This window comes from Vigna angularis, chromosome 2 (assembly GCF_016808095.1).
Source record: "Vigna angularis cultivar LongXiaoDou No.4 chromosome 2, ASM1680809v1, whole genome shotgun sequence".
In the NCBI taxonomy this organism is placed as follows: Eukaryota; Viridiplantae; Streptophyta; class Magnoliopsida; order Fabales; family Fabaceae; genus Vigna; species Vigna angularis.
Window position 1 is genome coordinate 9,222,966 of NC_068971.1, and position 18,285 is coordinate 9,241,250.

The window sequence follows — 18,285 nt, forward strand, 5'->3', positions numbered from 1 at the left end:
CCACGCTGGCCCCAAGCCCAGTTTTCACACTGGCCTCAAGCCCAGCTTCCACGCTGGCCCCCAAGCCCAGTTTTCACGCTGGCCCTTAAGTTTAATTTTTGCCTTGCCCTTAAGTTCAATTTTTGTTGCATCGTGATTCTATTCATCTTATGTACTTGAATCGATTGTTATTCTCCCCCTTTCTCTTTGAAACCCAGACGAAATTAGTATTTCTATCTTTACTTATCTTTTACTCTGATAATATACAAACGTTGTTTGTCATATTATCTAGTAAAATCTAAGTAAAGAGGGGCAGCTGTCAATACCCAATTTCGTCCGGGTAAATAAAATTAATAATAAATAAATAAATAAATAAAAACAAAGTGAATAGTGAATAGTAAATAGTGAATAGTGAATTGTGAATAGTAAAAAGTGAAAAGTAAAAAAAAAAAATTATTTTTGGAAAGGATAAGTGTTCCACGTAGCTTTGAGATCAGAATTCACCAATTTGCAAATAAAAAATTAATTTTGTAATAGTAAAATGAATAAAAAAATGAATAGTAAAAATGAATAGTACAAATGAATTGTAAATTTTTTTTTACTATAAATAGCCAAGGGGGGAGGCTGAAAATTTACACAAAAGAATTGAGAAAATTTTGGAGAGAAGAGAGTTGGAAGAATTTCTAATTTCAAAGGGGATATTCTGGAAGTTTTCAGAGAGCGAGGAGATTAAGTCTGTAATAGAGGTAAGGGAAGCTAACCTTGAGTATCTCCTTTTGTATTATCTTGAGCCTTGAATATGCTATATTTTGCTTTTGTCTGATCTTAAATCTTGATTATGGAGTATTTTGTTTCTGTATGATTTTGAATTTAAATGAGAGTATGCTTTTGTGTTGATATCCAAGTGTGATAGTTGTAAAACGTGATATTGATTATGTTATGCCATTTGTATGTTATTAGTTATTTATTTTATTGCATTTTGGAAGGATTAGAAGTTGTCTAACCGGCTCTGCCAGATTCAACTTCTTGTTTCCCCAAACGCTTTATTTCTTTATTTATTTATTTTATTGCATTTTGGAAGGATTAGAAGTTGTCTAACCGGCTCTGCCAGATTCAACTTCTTGTTTCCCCAAACGTTTTATTTCTTTACTTATTTATTTTATTGCATTTTGGAAGGATTAGAAGTTGTCTAACCGGCTCTGCCAGATTCAACTTCTTGTTTCCCCAAACGTTTTATTTCTTTACTTATTTATTTTATTGCATTTTGGAAGGATTAGAAGTTGTCTAACCGGCTCTGCCAGATTCAACTTCTTGTTTCCCCAAACGTTTTATTTCTTTACTTATTTATTTTATTGCATTTTGGAAGGATTAGAAGTTGTCTAACCGGCTCCGCCAGATTCAACTTCTTGTTTCCCCAAACGTTTTATTTCTTTACTTATTTATTTTATTGCATTTTGGAAGGATTAGAAGTTGTCTAACCGGCTCTGCCAGATTCAACTTCTTGTTTCCCCAAACGTTTTATTTCTTTACTTATTTATTTTATTGCATTTTTGTGATTAATTTTTATTTCATCTAAATTTTCCACCAACTTATTATATTATTTTTGTTCATCAACTTTCTTCATCCTTAACTCTATAAATACCTACATTCTCTTCACTTCACACACACAATTTACATAATATCCATATCTTCTCTCTCAAAATCTCTTCATTCCATCCCGAAACTCTACTTCATTTCTCCCTCACATTTTACTATCTCTCTATACATAATAAATCTCATACCCCATTTCTACCATAAAGTTATCTTCTTCATCTTCCATCTATCTTTCTCACAACTTATTACAAGTAGAGTTTTATTTCATCACACAAATCTTCAACAAGGTATACATTTTCTCTTCATTCTATTTATATATGCATTTTGATCATTTTTTTAGTTTATAAATTCATCGTGTTTTCTATTACAATTTTTCTTTATGCTTTTCACATTTCAACCCATCTATCCTTCTTAATAAAAAAATATAAAACTTTAAAAACATGTAATAATATAAATATCGGTATGAGTACTCGTGCGATCGTACGCATCAACCTAGTACTCATTACCCAAAATCTAAAATAAACAAAAAAAGCCGTGTGAGTGCTCGTGCGATCGTACGCATCAGCCTAGTGCTCATTACGCAAACAATAAGAAAAAAAAGCCGTGTGAGTACTCGTGCGATCGTACGCATCAGCCTAGTGCTCATCATGCAAAAATCTAAATATTTTATAAAAGTACCAAAAATATTTTAAAGGTTAAGCACATGTGTGATCGCACGCATCGTCTTTGTGCTGAAAACATTTTTTGTTTATTTTATAAAAATACCAAAAAAATACAAAATCTTTCAAAACCCAAAAACATCCACATTTTCAAACAACATACAATATGGCTAGCCAGAACTACGTGATCCTTGATTCTCCATCAAAAGTGGAGATACGTAGGAGCAAGGCCAGTCCTTGTCAGGTTCATTTTCCAAAAAAAATCAAAATCATTTCCAAACAAAATTCTCAAACAATTTTCAAATAAATTTTCAAGCAATTTTCTAAAAGAACTACGGAACCCTGATTTCTCATTCTTAATGAGAATACGTAGGAGTAAGGTCAATCCTTGTCGGGCTCAAAAAACTAAAAAATACATGTTGTTTCTTTAGAATCTTATTTTAGGGGATAGTTAAACATTTTGAAAACCACATCATATTCGCATATTTAGTTAAAGGTACTGCCTTAGGGCAGGCGTTGTAGGGTGCTAATACCTTCCCTACACGTAACCGACTCCCGAACTTAGAATCTCATTTTCGCAGACCAGGTCTTATCATTTTATGGTTTTTCCGTAGTTTTCCAGAATAAACTATGGTGGCGACTCCAAAATCTTTTTTTTTCAAAAACAGTTTTTATTTTTCGGATCATCGTCCCGTCGCGATTCTGGTTGCGACAACGATAATAGGTTTTCGAATCCAAAAGCGAACGCGACGACCTCAACCTCATGTTTCACGTTCAGTAGCACCTCTTCCGTTTCGGGCCTGTCCTAGCCCAGATTCGTCAAGGTTTGGAAGCCCAACAACGCCCCCGCTTTCAATCCATTTCGCAACGGTGCTGCCGCCAATGTCGCCAATCGTCAATCGATTTCAGAATCTCAAAATCCGCGAAGGTTTAGACGCCGCATGCCATGGTGAGTTTGTGTTCGCTACTAATACTTCTTCGCATGTTGACAAAAACTCGGTCTCTGAACAGATGAACAAGTTGAAGATTGTAAATGAAGGTGGAACATGTTTTAGCGAATCGAACCTACGGAATGACCTGAGGAAGAAATTGAACATTAAGAAAAGGAAGATGTAATAATGCTGCTACTGAGAACTCAACTCATGAAGTTTTATGTCAGTTGAAGAATCTGAATGTGAATGACTCTGTTGGTAGTAATATTCACAAGAGTAAAGTTGATGCTAAACCTAGTTTGGAGATTGTGACTACATTTGGAAAATGTGAAATGGGAGCGAATTTGTTAGAGAAATTTGAGAAGTTAAACCTAGTTAAGGAGAAGGAGGGATTTGTGTTTACTAGTAAGCAAGATAGTTTGGGCTTGTCTTTTGTTGAGTTTGAAACACCTGAACCAAAAGTTGGCAAAGAGGGAAAACTTAAGCAAAAGAGTAGCAAAATAAGGATGAGTAGAAGCAGAGAAAATCTGAAACATTACAGCACAACCCAGCGATGGCATGGAAAGGGTTTTGTTTTGAAGGAAAGTGTTTCCCAAGACCAACTACACGGTTCATCGATGGATGTGTCACCACATCAGGAAAAACTGCCTGAAAATGAATGGTGACGTGGTAGAAGTTAAATGCCATCTCAGAAGAACATTGCACAGCTGTAACAATGGTCGTTAACAATTTAAACGCCGTTTGCAAAAAGGACTAAATTTAACAAAAATTACATTCTTTAGGACAACATTGAACAGAAAAAAAAAAATGGGACCAAATCGAACGTACTTGACAAAAATAGGGACCATAAGGAGTATTAAGCCAAGTTTTAATATAATGGTTAGTTTATATTTTTCATAGAATTAAATTAATTGGTGTGTTTGTGCTTCACATTATTTTTATAAACAAATTACTATTTATTATATTAGAAAACCATTATTATAATTATATCACATGTTCATGAACCTTTAAATTATTTAATTTCTTTAATATGTTATATATTATTTTATTCAATAAAATGATTAAGTTGTAAAAGTTGTCATTTATTTTTATTTTTATTCCTTGATAACTATAATTTGGGAGACATAATCTTGTTGGATTATAAGACAATAAGACAAGAAAATCACAGAAAGTGAGGGAAACGAGGAAAACAGAAGAGAGATAAAATTGAGTGAAAAATATCACTTAATTTAAAAGAAAATTAAAATTATTTCATTTTTTGCAGAAAAAGATACGAGGATACAAATCTGGAAAAGTCCAAGATACTGCCTCGGTTCAAGGAAAACCGAGGCGAAAAGTCCTTTTAAAAAAAATAAAGAAAAAAGGAAAATCCTACTACTTCGGTCATCTTAGAACCGAGACAAAAAAGTTTATCTTTTTTGCCTTGGTCTACAAACGAGGCAAAAAGGGGTAGACTTTTTGCCTCGCTTGTATATGCCTAAGTTTTGGAACCATTGGCTATGTGTGAAAATAACCGCTGTCGTTTTTCTTGACTACACTAGTGCTTATGATGTCGAAGAGTCAATTGGCTGATGTCATATCACATTGGACGTCAGATGGTCCCAAGGAATGGCGCCTAATTCTGTTTAAATCATGAAAAAATGCAGTGCAAAAGTAATATTTTACACCCATTAGACGTTGGTCCCCCTACTTGTCCGACGTCTAATGTGATATGACGTCGGTCCCCTAGAGTATTCGACGATATTTTATGAATTAAAAAACAACACAAGAGAACATTTCCCTTCCACTCTTTCTTAGCGCTCTCTCTTCTCAGCCCTTTAAACTATTCTAGCGACAAGTGCGACCACCACCAAAAGTAATTTTTGCTTCATTTAACGCAAATGAATGTTGCTTGGATGCTTTGGGTATGATTTTCTTTCATTTTGATAGATTGTTTTTCTACATGAACATTATTTTTGAACAGTGACGAGTTCTCTTGACAAGTTCTCTTTTCTTCCTCACTGGCGTCAACTCCTTCACTTCGATTGTGACACCACCCTCAAATATTCACTGTTAGTTTTTAGATTTTGGTTTTCGATATCATCGCACTGATGTGATTTTGGTGTTTTCCTTTTCCAAATTTTTGGATACCACATTTTGCATATAGTTAGCCAAATTTTTGTAGGAATTTGATTTGATTAAATTGTATTTAATTCTAATTGCACTTTGTCTCTTGTTCCTTATATGTGGTATTGGTTATATTTTGTCTTTATCATTATTGTTTTTATATTAGACAAATTTTTAGTGTATGTTTTGATATTTTATTTTTGATTAAATTTTTAAAATATTTGTAGAATGAAATTTATATTTATTATTAGATTTGTATGTTTAAATAATTTTAATTGTATTAAGATTTATTATAATGATAGTTAAACATTGAGTGAACTTTAGTTCACATTTGAGATTTAGTACGAATGATTTAACTTTTAATCACTTGTTTTAAATCTTGAATTTTTCGATCGAATAGTTAGAAAAAGTTATTTCTCATAAATGTGTACATTAAAGTTTATGCATAAATTTGATAAACTTTCGGTTGAGATCATTTTGTGTTGCTCTCCAAATGAAAACTTGATTGTGGCCTTGAGTGATCACTTTCATTTCATGTCTTTGGAAGACTATCCTATAATACCTAGGTTGAAACGATTGTTTTCCATTAAAAAGATGCGAAGAACCTGAAATGGCACATCGATGAAAAAAGTGTGATAATCTTCTTCGACACCCAGCTGATTCCCCATAATGGAAGAAGATTGGTAAACATTTCCAAAATTTGGTGTAGAGCCAAGAAACTTAATACTTGGACTTGCTACAGATGGTATGAATCTTTATGGGAACTTAAGTAGCAACCATAGTTCATGGCCAATTTTGTTGATGATTTGCAATCTATCTCCTTTATTGTGCATGAAGAGAAAATATATGATGTTGTCTGTGATGATATCGGATCCTAGACAACCTGGAAATGACATTGATGTATACCTAAAGATATGAATAGATGATTTGAAAATGTTGTAGGAAGAAGGCATCAAGGTCTTTGATTCATATTCTCAAGAAACATTTTGTTTGCATGCAATGTTATTTTGCACCATAAATGATTTCCTAGCATATGGAAACCTGAGTGGCTACAGGTCATTTTGCATGTCTCATTTTTGAAGAAAACCTGAGTTATATTCAATTGAAGCATGGTCAGAAAAATGTGTATATAAAACATTGAAAATTCCTTCCTCAAAATCAGTCTTATTGTAGAATGCAAAAAGCATTTAATGGACGTTCTAAGGATGAAGTGGTGTTGAGACCCCACAATTGTGAGCAAGTATACAACCAGGTGATAAACATTGACACTATGTTCGAAAAACATAAAAAGAAGACACTTGAGAAAAATATTTGGAAGAAATGATCAATATTCTTTAATCTTTTCTATTGGTGTAAACTTGATGTACGACATTGTATAGACATGATGCACGTTGAAAAATATGTATGTGATAGTGTCATCGGGACTTTACTACACATAAAAGGAAAGACAAAAGATGGAGTAAAAGTACGACAAGATTTGGCTGACATGAGCCTTTAATATGAGTTACATCCACAATCAATTGGAAGATGCCTTTACTTGCCCCTAGTCTATCACACTCTTTCTAAAAGAGAAAAACAAATTTTTTATAAGTATTTAAGTAGTGTGAAGGTTCCATAAGGTTACTCTTCAAATATTAATAGCCTTGTTTCTTCTATACAAGATTTAAAGTTAGTTGGCTTAAAGTCCCATGATTGTCATGTGTTCATGCAACAACTTTTACCAGTGGTTGTTCGTGTCATCTTACCTATTTCTGTTAAAGGTATTCTAACACATTTTAGCATGTTTTTTAATGCAATTTGCAAGAAAGTTTTTAACACTCAAGGGTGAGATGATTTGGAAAATGAGGCCATTAGACTATTGTATCAATTGAAAATGTATTTGTTATCCTTATTTTTCAATATCATGGTTCATTTGATAGTTTATCTAATGAGGGAAATTCAATTATGTGGGCCAGATTCTTGAGGTAGATGTACATAGTTGAGAGATACATGAAGATTTTAAAGGGATATGTCAAGAATCACTATTGATCGAAAGCTTCAATTATAGAGTGGTACATTACAAAAGAAATCATTGAATTCTTCTAAAGTTATATGCCAAGTTGTGAACCAGTAGGAGTTCTTGAGAGTAGACATGAAGCTAAATGTGAAGGTAAGGGTGTTCGAGGAGTGAAGATTGAAAGTGTTAGTAGAAAAAAAGTTGATCAAGCTCATTTGTACGTCTTAAACAACATCATCGATGTGATTCCTTACATTTTGCAACACATTGATGAAATCAAGTTTGTGCACCCACGAATGAGTGAAAAATGGTCACTTAATAAACATAACAAAACTTTCTTAGCATAATTTAAGAAAAAGGTTTATGTGACTCCAAATATTTCTGAAACTCTATTAAGGCTAGCTCGTGGGCCAAACATTGATGTGGAAACATATAACTATTGGAGTCTGGGTAGTTAATGAGTTAGTTGTTTATAGCCATTTTTGTTTGTTCAAAGTACAATTATCAAAAATTTGTAAGTCTATAAATTGTATTATTGATTGTATGAATAACAATAAAACATAAGGGAATCAAGTTTTTTTCATAGTAAAGAGTTGTTGTCTACAAAGTGGATGATGTGCCAATTAGCTAGTGGAAAGAAAAAGGAGAGGTAAAGAGCTTGAGTGCTTCAATGTTTGAGTGTTTGAAAAATAGAGAGTGAGATGGTCAATCTTACAAAAAGTGTGTCCCTACCCAAGTTGATAAAGACGGTCAACTATGACAATTGGAGTCTCCAAATGAAGGCCCTTCTTGGTCCCAAGACAATTGGGAGGTGGTGGAAAATAGTCACAAAGAGCCAACAAACACCACAAATTGGTTGAATGCCCAATTGAATGCATTGAAAGTAGTATGTGTGAAGGACAAGGCAACCTTGTACATATTGTACTGAGTTGTTGACGAGTCCAACTTTGAGAAGATTGCAAGTGCCAAATCTTCAAAAGAAGAGTGAGATATACTAAAGAAGGCGTATAAAGGGAATGACTGAGTGAAGAAAGTCTAACTTCAAAAACTCAAGGGTGAATTGAAGACCATGAAGATGAAGGAGGCCGAAGGAGAAGCCAAGTACATAACTCAGGTTGAAATCGTGGCGAACCAACTTGGTAGAAACGGAGAGATGGTACCCATTAGCTAAGTTGTGGAGAAGATTTTGAGGTCGTTAACTAACGATTTCGAAAATGTGGTTTGTGCAATTGAGGAATCTAAAGACTTATCATTGTTCATGGTTGAAAAGCTTGTTGGGTCCCTTTAGACTTATGTGGAAGAAGAAGAAGAAGAGGGCGAAGCCACTTGATTAACTACTCCAAATGAAGGGAGAGACTCAGAACACTCATGGGAGAGGACGAGATTGAAGAGGTGGAGGAAGTGGTCTTGGTAATAGAAGTCGAGGACAAGAAGAAGAGAAAGAACAATCTGGAAAAAATTGGTGCGAAAGAGGAGGTGGTCCATGGAGAGGAGGTCGATTGAGAAACTCAAAGTATGACATGTGTGGTCATTATGCAAAGGAGCGTTACTGATATAAGTGTTTCAATTACGGTAAGGTCGAATATTTTGCTAAAAATTTAAAATTGTCCATTTAATGGAAAAGAAGACACGATCAACCTCACAAAAAGGTTAAAGAAGAAACGTCATTGTTGATGGTGAGACGTAGCTTGGGAATTGAGCGAGTGGAGAACTCGACAAGGCAATCGAGTAAGATAGAGAGGTCAAAAAATATGTAATAGCCCAAGCAAGATGGTGGAGCAAGTGAATAACTCAAATAGCTCGATGAGAAATTTGGATAGCTCGGTAAGAAAGCTAGATATCTCGATGGAATAAGTGAACATCTTGAAAAGCTCGGTGGGGAGCCTAAGTAGCTCAAATAAGTCGATGATCAAGTGGAGAGCTCGTATATCTCAATGAGGTGTTTGGAAACCTCATGGGTGCATTTGTACAACTTGGATAGCTTGGACATGTGTGGAGACAAGCTTGTTGCTCGAAGGTTAACACTTGCAAAAGTTGATTTGCAACAAAGAACTGGAAATGAGGTTAAAGGCAATGTAGAGTTACAAGCAAGCTTAGAAAGAAGAAAGCAGGATTTGCATAAGAGATAATTGGAACTTGAACAAGAAGTTTTAAGATTGTAAGAACAATTGCAAGCTGAGAAGGATATGAGAGTTGCACTTGAGGTGCAAGATAAGAAGTGGAGAAATGAAATGAATGAAGAGATTGGTGCAATTGAGTGCAATAATACATGGGAGTGGTTCAATCTCTCAAAAAGAACTCTGTCTGTTGACAAGAACCCGGCGAGTAACAAGTTAGCCAAAGAGAAGAACAAGTCTGCCATCGAGAATGCAAAGAACAAGTCAGCTACTGATAGAACAAAGAACAAGTTGGCCATAGTGAAAGCTAAATATAAGTCAGCCACAGACAAAGTAAGAGTGTAGTCAATCATGAAGAAAGAGAAGAAATCGACTATTAATGAAAGAAGCAAGCATGGTCTGAGAAGAGTTACTACACATGGGAAACTTGAATAAAGAATAGAAGAACGGAGATGAAAAACAAAAGAGACATTTAAGTTTATGGGAGAATTTTGTTGGTTTGTTATAAATTTTAATGTATTAGCCGTTGTGGGTAATTAGTGGTTATGGGTACCTAATGTACTAGCCGTTGGAGTCTGGGTAGTTAATGAGTTAGCTGTTTATAGTTGTTTTTGTCTGTTTTGAGTACAACTGTTAGAAAATTGTAGGTTTATAGATTGTATTGTTGATTGTATGAATAAGACGACAACAACATAGGTGAATCAAGTTTTTTTACAATGGAGAGTTGTTGTCTACAATCCCAAACCAAATATGTCGATGATAATCTACAAAAAGCGAATATGTTAAGTTCAAAAGCTCAGCCAAGTCCTATGATCTCCTCTCTTCATCTTACTCTTGATGGATCCTACTGTTGAAGATGTCACTCTTTATCGCTCCATTGTAGGTACTTTACAACACTTAACAATCACAAGACCAGAAATATATTTCTATGTTGATAAAGTATGTTAGTTCACGCATTCCCCTCAGCAACATCATTGGATTGTTGTCAAGCGTATTATGAGATATCTCTTTGACACAAAGAAACATGGTTTGCTCTAATAGCCATCCTCTGATCCATCATCGGTTTCAGCGAAGTATATTGGGCCACTAACATAGAAGATATAAAATCCACAATATGTTTCTGCATTTATCTTGGAACTAACCTCATCTGGCACTCCCAAAAACAAAAGGTAGTCTCTGTGGCAGCACCAAGGCTGAATGCAGAAGTGCGACTATTGTTTTTACTGAGATACTCTGAATATAGTCTCTTCTTGCTGAACTTCACATCAACGGAGGAATACCAAAGGTTTATTATGATAATTTAGTTATTGTTCTCATAACTTCAAATCCATTGATGTATTCCAAGTTCAAGCATTTTGAAATCGACCTTCAATTTGTTTGTGATCATATTCAGCAACATCACATTCAGTTGATTCACATTTCAGCTATGTGTGAAGTTGTCGACATCTTTGCCAAACCAGTTTCAAGATCTTCCTTTGCTACACTATTAGAAATAAACTTATGGTTGTTCATTGATATTATTTTCAAGGGTCTTTGAGTTTTATTATAATTTTTATTTTTTAATTAAATATAGAAAATAATAATTCGTAACGAAAATTAAATGGAACATTAGTAGATATTGAATATAAGTTATGACGACCAGTCTCCTAACTTATCATTTCCGTTATCATATTTTTTTAGTATAGCATCAATATCTTTCTTCAAATTGAATATCAAAACGGACATATCCTTAATTTTTCATCATCCATATCTCACAATAATTTTAAGGGGTATTACAAAGCGTAATCTGTTTGTATAAGTTTGAGGGGAGGTATTATATAGTGTAATCTGTTTGTATAACTGATAAGTGTTTTATGAGTTATATTCTTCTTTACATAACTCTATGCTCTCTATTTTTAATCAATATAATAATCCTTTTCTTCCTTTTGCACTCTTTTCTCTCTGTCTCCTTAATAAGCATTTCTACTTAAGCTCATTAAACAATGGAATATTTATGATATATGAGACAGAAGTAATTTAACAATATAATGAATATGACTTTTGAAGATATTTACAATGTAAAATATCTCAAAGAGCAATGAGAAACATATATAAGTTGCTAATTTTGGATAAAATATGCATTTTACCCAAAATTAATGAATTTCCGCTAGAAAATAATTTTAAAAGATTAATGATTTTCACAACGTTGATATAAAAAGAAAGAGAGAATTTAATTGTTTCGAGAGATACAAAAATTTATAATGAACGAATTTTATTGTATTACTTTTAATGTATTGCAATTAAATTTGAAACAAAATAAATAAATCTCACACAATCATAATAATAGAATTAAGAGTACAGTTATACCTAAAAATATATACTACTCTTTTCAAATTTATGTATACAACGAAAGAAAATATATAATTTTGGGTGTGGCATTAATTGGTAAGTGCTCTCCAACTTGGGCATATAACATGCGATTGTATCTTTGCAATATATTATTGAAAATATAACATTGAGAATTTTGAACTTTGTGAATCGTTGAATGCGACTAATCTTTTTATTCTGTTTTATTTAGTCATTAATTTCATTTTCTAGTGTTGTATATAAATATGAAGAAGGGAAATATCAAACACTATTAAGATTTTAAATGAAGGAATTTGAGGTTGGTTGACATGCAGGAATACAAATATACTTACCAAATGGTAGAGGAAGAAGAACTCCAAACGCTCATTACTGTCATCATGACTCATGGATTACCTGAATATATGAAAAATAGTGAGTTGATAAGAAAAACTTCATAACTCTATGCTCTGTTTTTAATCAATATAATAGAATAATACTTTTCTTCCTTTTGCACTCTTTTCTCTCTGTCTCCTTAATAAGCATTTCTACTTAAGTTCATTAAACAATTTATGATATATGAGACAGAAGTAATTTAACATAATATAATGAATATGACTTTTGAAGATATTTACAATGTAAATATCTCAAAGAGCAATGAGAAACATATATAAGTTGCTAATTTTGGATAAAATATGCATTTTACTCAAAATTAATGAATTTCCGCTAGAAAATAATTTTAAAAGATTAATCATTTTACCCAAAATCATTTTAAAAGATTAATCATATATTATTGAAAATATAACATTGGGAATTTTGAACTTTGTGAATCGTTGAATGCGACTAATCTTTCTATTCTGTTTTATTTAGTCATTAATTTCATTTTCTAGTGTTGTATATAAATATGAAGAAAGGGAAATTATGGTGAATAAAATATCAAACACTATTAAGATTTAAAAGGGAAGTGAATTTGTAGTATGGTTGACATGTAGGAATACATATATACTTACCAAATGGTACAGGAAGAAGAACTCCAAACGCTCATTACTGTCATCATGACTGATGGATTACCTGAGTATATGAAAAATAGTGAGTTAATAGGAAAAACTTTATATAAAAGATTCAGGTTTTTTTTAAGCTAAAAGATTTTATAAAGAACCTGGGATTGTTCGTAGGACAAAGATTATAATGAGATCTTACTTTACTATGAAAGTTTTGATATTATATTGAAAAAAAAACTTTCAATTTCAATTACGAAAAGTGCTAGGAATACACTGTTTGACACTATCTTCTGAATGTTCCATGTTCTATCTTCTCAATTACGAAATCTGTGAACATTAACAACACACACTTTATTATATCTAAAATTCATTGAGTATTGGAAAATAAATTGCATCAAAATAACGGACATGCACCAATGAGCTTCATTCTAAAAGTATCATGAGTGAAGAAAAGACTTAGGATATATAACATCTTTCTATTACTAAAATATTATTAATGAGTTCTTACCTGATTGTGAAACAACTTTTGGATCATTGTGTTAAGATCATCGTGAAATGTTGAATCAGAATCTTTTGATGTTTGAATCTTCAAAAAGTTTGGCACTTTAATGACTCCTTGAGAGAAAGTTATCATATTGGGACATTCAGCTACCATCACGTTTTTCAAATATGAGCATTGCAAAGTGGCATTCCCTGGATAAAAGCTTACTAGCTTTGGTAACGAATTCAGCTTAATTGATCTGAGCCGTACAAATACTATCTCATCACAACCATCTTTATCCTCCTTTTTCACAATTTCTTTGATTGATTCACACTTCTTTATGCTTAGAGTCTCAAGTTTCACCAAACTTTTGAGTGTTGCAAATGTGAATAAATATTCCATCTTTTCACAGAGCTTCACATATAATTCTTTAAGATTGATGAATGACACTGCACAAGAAACCATGCTTTCTACTCGAGGGCAAGTGCGAAGGCTTAAAAATTCAAGTTTTTTGGAGTATGGTAGTACCCACGCGTGCTCTAAACCTACACACTCTAACTCACTTAATTCGAACAGAAATAAACGTTTCAATCCAGCAAGTACTTTGTCGTGAACTTGAAGCTTTTGAGAGGGAAATATCTCCTTCAGACCAGAGAATTTTTGTACTGTAAGAGATTCTAAATTGGGTAGCTTGTGAAAGAAATCAAAAGGCAAACTATCTTTCCCATTGTTATCATCCTCAAAGGATAGTATAAGATATTTTAATTCACAAAGAAGGTCTTCTGTCAAACGAGCATCACTCATTAGCTTAATGTTTTCCTCATTGAGTGTCAATCCCACCGGTTTGGGAGAAACCTGACAATTGAAGTCAAAACAATCCAAAAGACGATGTGTTGATGTTAGTTCGATACTATAAAGAGAAAAGGAAAGGAAACACAAAAGGTTAAATTATAATGCTTCATTACCTTTTCAATCGAGAACAAAGGTTGTTGTAGTAAGTTAGTTGGAGTCTCTAAAGCTTCTTTTTTATTATCATCATCAAAGCTTGATCGGAATACCTTCAGCTTAGGACAACATTCCACATATAACTTATCTAACAAGAGACATTCTAGATTATGCTTTCCAGGGTAAAAGCCACTCAACAATGGCATGTTTTCAAGATTTAGATATGACAAACAAGGGAATTCAAACATTATTGTCGTTCCATGTTCCATTTCATCTTCCCTTCCAACTATTTCTACCATTTTCTCACACTTCCGTATATCAAGTCTCTCCAACTTCCCAAGATTTTTGGCAAGTGATAAAGGGAACAATGTTACTAGGCTTCCACAATCGTCAACCTCCACTTCTTGCAAATTATGAAAGCTGAGAATTCCTGAGGAAGTTTCCTTCCATACATGTTTCAAATTTGACAAGTTCTTTAAAGTAATTTTTTTCAAGCCAAACACTACTCCCTTCGTCTTGACCTCACTCTCGTCAATGTCGAATATTATTTGCATTGCATCGGATTCTTTCACATTCAATTCTTCTAAGTTCTTCAAGTAAGGAAGTACATGAGATGGAATTAAAATAGTTCTATTGCATGTTGCATCAAATTCCAATTTCTTGAAACTACCAAAGAAATTGTCTGAAATAGCAGGTTTTATGTGCTGAACTCCTGTCATCTCAAGATATTCATCAAGAATCATTCGCTTTGAATACTCCATAAATTCCTTCCAAGTCAAGAAACTCAACGTCAGAGTAATGGACAAGTTTCACATGCTTGATATTTGATTAAGATCACTTGGATTTTTGAATGAATACTTAAGTCACATTTTGGTAATAGGCCTGCAGCTTATTTATTTATTCATTTATTTTTATAATAGGTGTCAATTATCTAAGATATAAAAAGAGAAAAAATGATGGCTAACGGTTTTCTGACCAAAATGAAAAAAAAAAAAGTTATAAAAGGACAATGGAATGATAACAAGTAACTTTGTTTTGAGAAATAGACCGACCAGCTGAATCGAAAAATCGATTAACTCATTTAGTGTTTGGCCTTTTAGAATTACAGACTCAATCTCCAATCTAATTGTTCTATAGTATTTGGTCCATTACACTTTCAAATCCGATCTCCAATTGAATGGATCAAAAACTGGAAAACTTGAACAAAATCGGCTTCGAAAATTACAGTTTTGTCCTGAAGAATTAATTGGAAGTTTTTAAAAATGTTTTGTGAATTTTATTTTGAAATTTCCTTAAAAGTAAAAAACCTAAAATATTTTGTATTTCTTTTTAGAAACCATTTATTTTTAAATGATATTATTATGTACTGTTGAACCTTAAACCTAAATACTATGAAAATATTTAATTTTTATGCAAATTTTGAAAGTTATTTTTTCATTTTTATTTTTTTTAAGTTATGATATTATATTTTTAATGTTATTTTTGTATATTATTTTATATTGTTTTATTTATTAATACTAATTTCAATCACCGTTCAACTATATGACAAGTTTAACCAGTAAACCTTGTGATTAGAGGTGTCAATTTGACCCATGACCCCGGGGCTAGCCCTAACCCACTCTTAAAAAAGCCCCCTCTTAAGAAGCCCCTCAAATGGAGGCCAAAAAAAAAGCCCCAACCCCTAAAGCCCCCTCTCAAGGGGGTTAGGGTCAGGGTTAAGGTGGGTTTAGCCCACTAAATTTTTTTTGGAAACTAAACTTCAACATTCTTAATAGCAACTATTAAAAGTACTAAATTTTATATTCATGTAATTGATTTCTTATTTCAAATTATTAAATAAAACTAATTAATTATAGTATAATAGAATATTTAATATTCAAAATAACCATTTTTTTAAATAATTAAAAACAATTGCAAACCACACACTTAATTTTATACAACTAAATAGTATTACAAATTTATTTTACTGAAATATTATAAAAATGCTTTATTTTGTTGTCAATTTTAATAAAATTATGTATTATGTTACAGACACCAATTATTAGAAAATTATATATAATTAGTAATATCAAAATAACCCCAAAGAGAGATAATAACATATTAATTTGATTTAATATTTTCACTGTTTTTACAGTTCTTAAAAAGAATCATTGTTTTGTTTCCTCGACTTTTAAAATATCACTTAATCTGCTTTTAATTATTTAAAATTCAAAAATTTATTATCTAAATTTTTTTTATCAAAAATAATATTAATATTTTATGTGTAAATTAAACTTATGTTTTATTTTGTTTTTTTCTCTCTGATAGTCTTTTCTCAAAATCACCATAAGATATATTATAAAAAGAAAGTTAATTTCTTAAAAATTTATAAAAAAGTGAAAAATTTAAATAGACCTAAAGTACTAAAGAATCACAAATGTTAGTGTTTCAATTCTTTAACTAACACATTAAATAATTTATTTTTAACTTTCAATTAGAACACATAACATAAATGTATGTTTATGTTTATGTTTATATTTACATTTATGACATTTAAAATGTAAACATTTTGAGTGAGTAGTACAATGAGATTGAATTCTATGGGCGAATACAACTTCAACTTCAGTCTGCACAAGGTTTATGAGTTTTTTTTATTTATTATTTTTGTTATGAACATGATTTGTCGAGTATAAAATGAAAAAGAAAATCATTTATATTTAATTTCTTTTTCAATAACTTTCTAAGAAAATAAAGAAGCCTATTTTTTTTTTTAAATTAAGAGCTTCAATTAGAGAAAATCTTCTCTTAAATTTCAATTAGGATAATTTTAGATAAAAAGTTAATTTCTTACTTATAACTTAAAAATAAGTGAAATTAAATATTTAAATTTCAAATTTATAAAATTATCATTTAATTATATACTTAGATAATCTAACTCAATAAATATTATCATTTTGCTTTTGCTTCTTGATTTTAGAACTCTCCTCTTATAAAAATTTCAATTTATTTTCTATAGTAACTATTTTGTAACAAATTACGAGTTAATTATATTCTTTCTTGTATTCAAAATGAACATTTTTTCTAAAAAAAGGCCCATGGGTTGGCCCTGGCCCACAGGGCTTTTGAAGATATTTTGGCCCCGTGGGCTTTTCCTACAAGAGGCTTTTTGGCCCTGTGGACTTTTTTGGCCCTAACCCACGTGGGTTAGGACCAAACCATGTAAGGAGGGCCAAATTGACAGGTATACTTGTGATGTCCCGAATGGTTTGGTTTTCAAAGCATAGAATGACCACATAACGGTTTTAGCCCATGCAAACTCAACATGTAGAAAAAATTGAAGGTAATTTTCAATTCATATTTTTTCAAATTTCAAAAGTATGATTTTAGTACTTAAACAATAACTTTGAGGGTTAAAATGATTTTAGTCACTAATATTAGTGTTTGGAAATTAAAATAATATTTTTCAAATATTAAAGATTATTTCTTTTTTAAATTTAAGAGTCCAAAGCTACATTTATCTTAAATTTCTATTAATAAAAGCATAATCAGACCTTCTTTTATTGAGAGAGATTAAAAGAATAAAAATATTCAAAAAGAACAACACTATATGTCATTAATATTTAGGATAGTTTTTAGAGAAAAATAAGTAAGTTTAAAACAAATTTAATAATATAAGTGAATTATCTATTTTTTAATACATACCTTAATCAGATCTTTAAAAAGGAGAGGAGAGAATAATAACGATAGAATGTTTTGGGCTCATAATTAAAGCGGAAAGATCCTATGAAAAAAAACTTGCATGGGGATTTATTTAGTTGTAATTAAAACGAAAGAAATATAAGGCCAAGAGATCCAATTAGAATGAAGGTAGGAAAATAATAAAGGAAAAGTACAAAAGGATCAGTAAAAGAATGAGCAAATATATATGAAAAAAAAGAGAAAAAAATATACAATATATAAACCAAGTAAAAGAAAGCAAAATATTTGTTGAATTTCGACAGTAAATGTAAATGGGAGAAAAGGAAGCTGAAGAAGATGAAGCAAAGTAAACATGGGATACTTATAAAATCAATAGGGTGACTAATGTAACAACTTAATCTTTTAAAATTTACTATAACACTAAAACTAATTAACTTTTAATATTTTATTGTCAAAGGCATCTTAGTCAAAACTAA

The 18,285-nt window shown here is 31.7% G+C and overlaps 1 protein-coding gene across 1 annotated transcript in view; it reads right to left on the reverse strand.

Moving 5' to 3' along the window:
* Positions 1–11,695: 11,695 nt before the first annotated feature.
* Positions 11,696–18,285, reverse strand: part of LOC108327688 (uncharacterized) — a 49,530-nt gene continuing 42,940 nt past the window's right edge. The window contains exons 11-14 of the mRNA XM_052873488.1: positions 14,152–14,898; positions 13,214–14,041; positions 12,715–12,775; positions 11,696–12,121 (exon numbers count right to left, since the gene is read on the reverse strand). Coding sequence (XP_052729448.1) covers positions 12,758–12,775; positions 13,214–14,041; positions 14,152–14,898 — 1,593 coding nt within the window. The 3' untranslated portion in view covers positions 11,696–12,121; positions 12,715–12,757. The remainder of the gene's footprint in view (positions 12,122–12,714; positions 12,776–13,213; positions 14,042–14,151; positions 14,899–18,285) is intronic.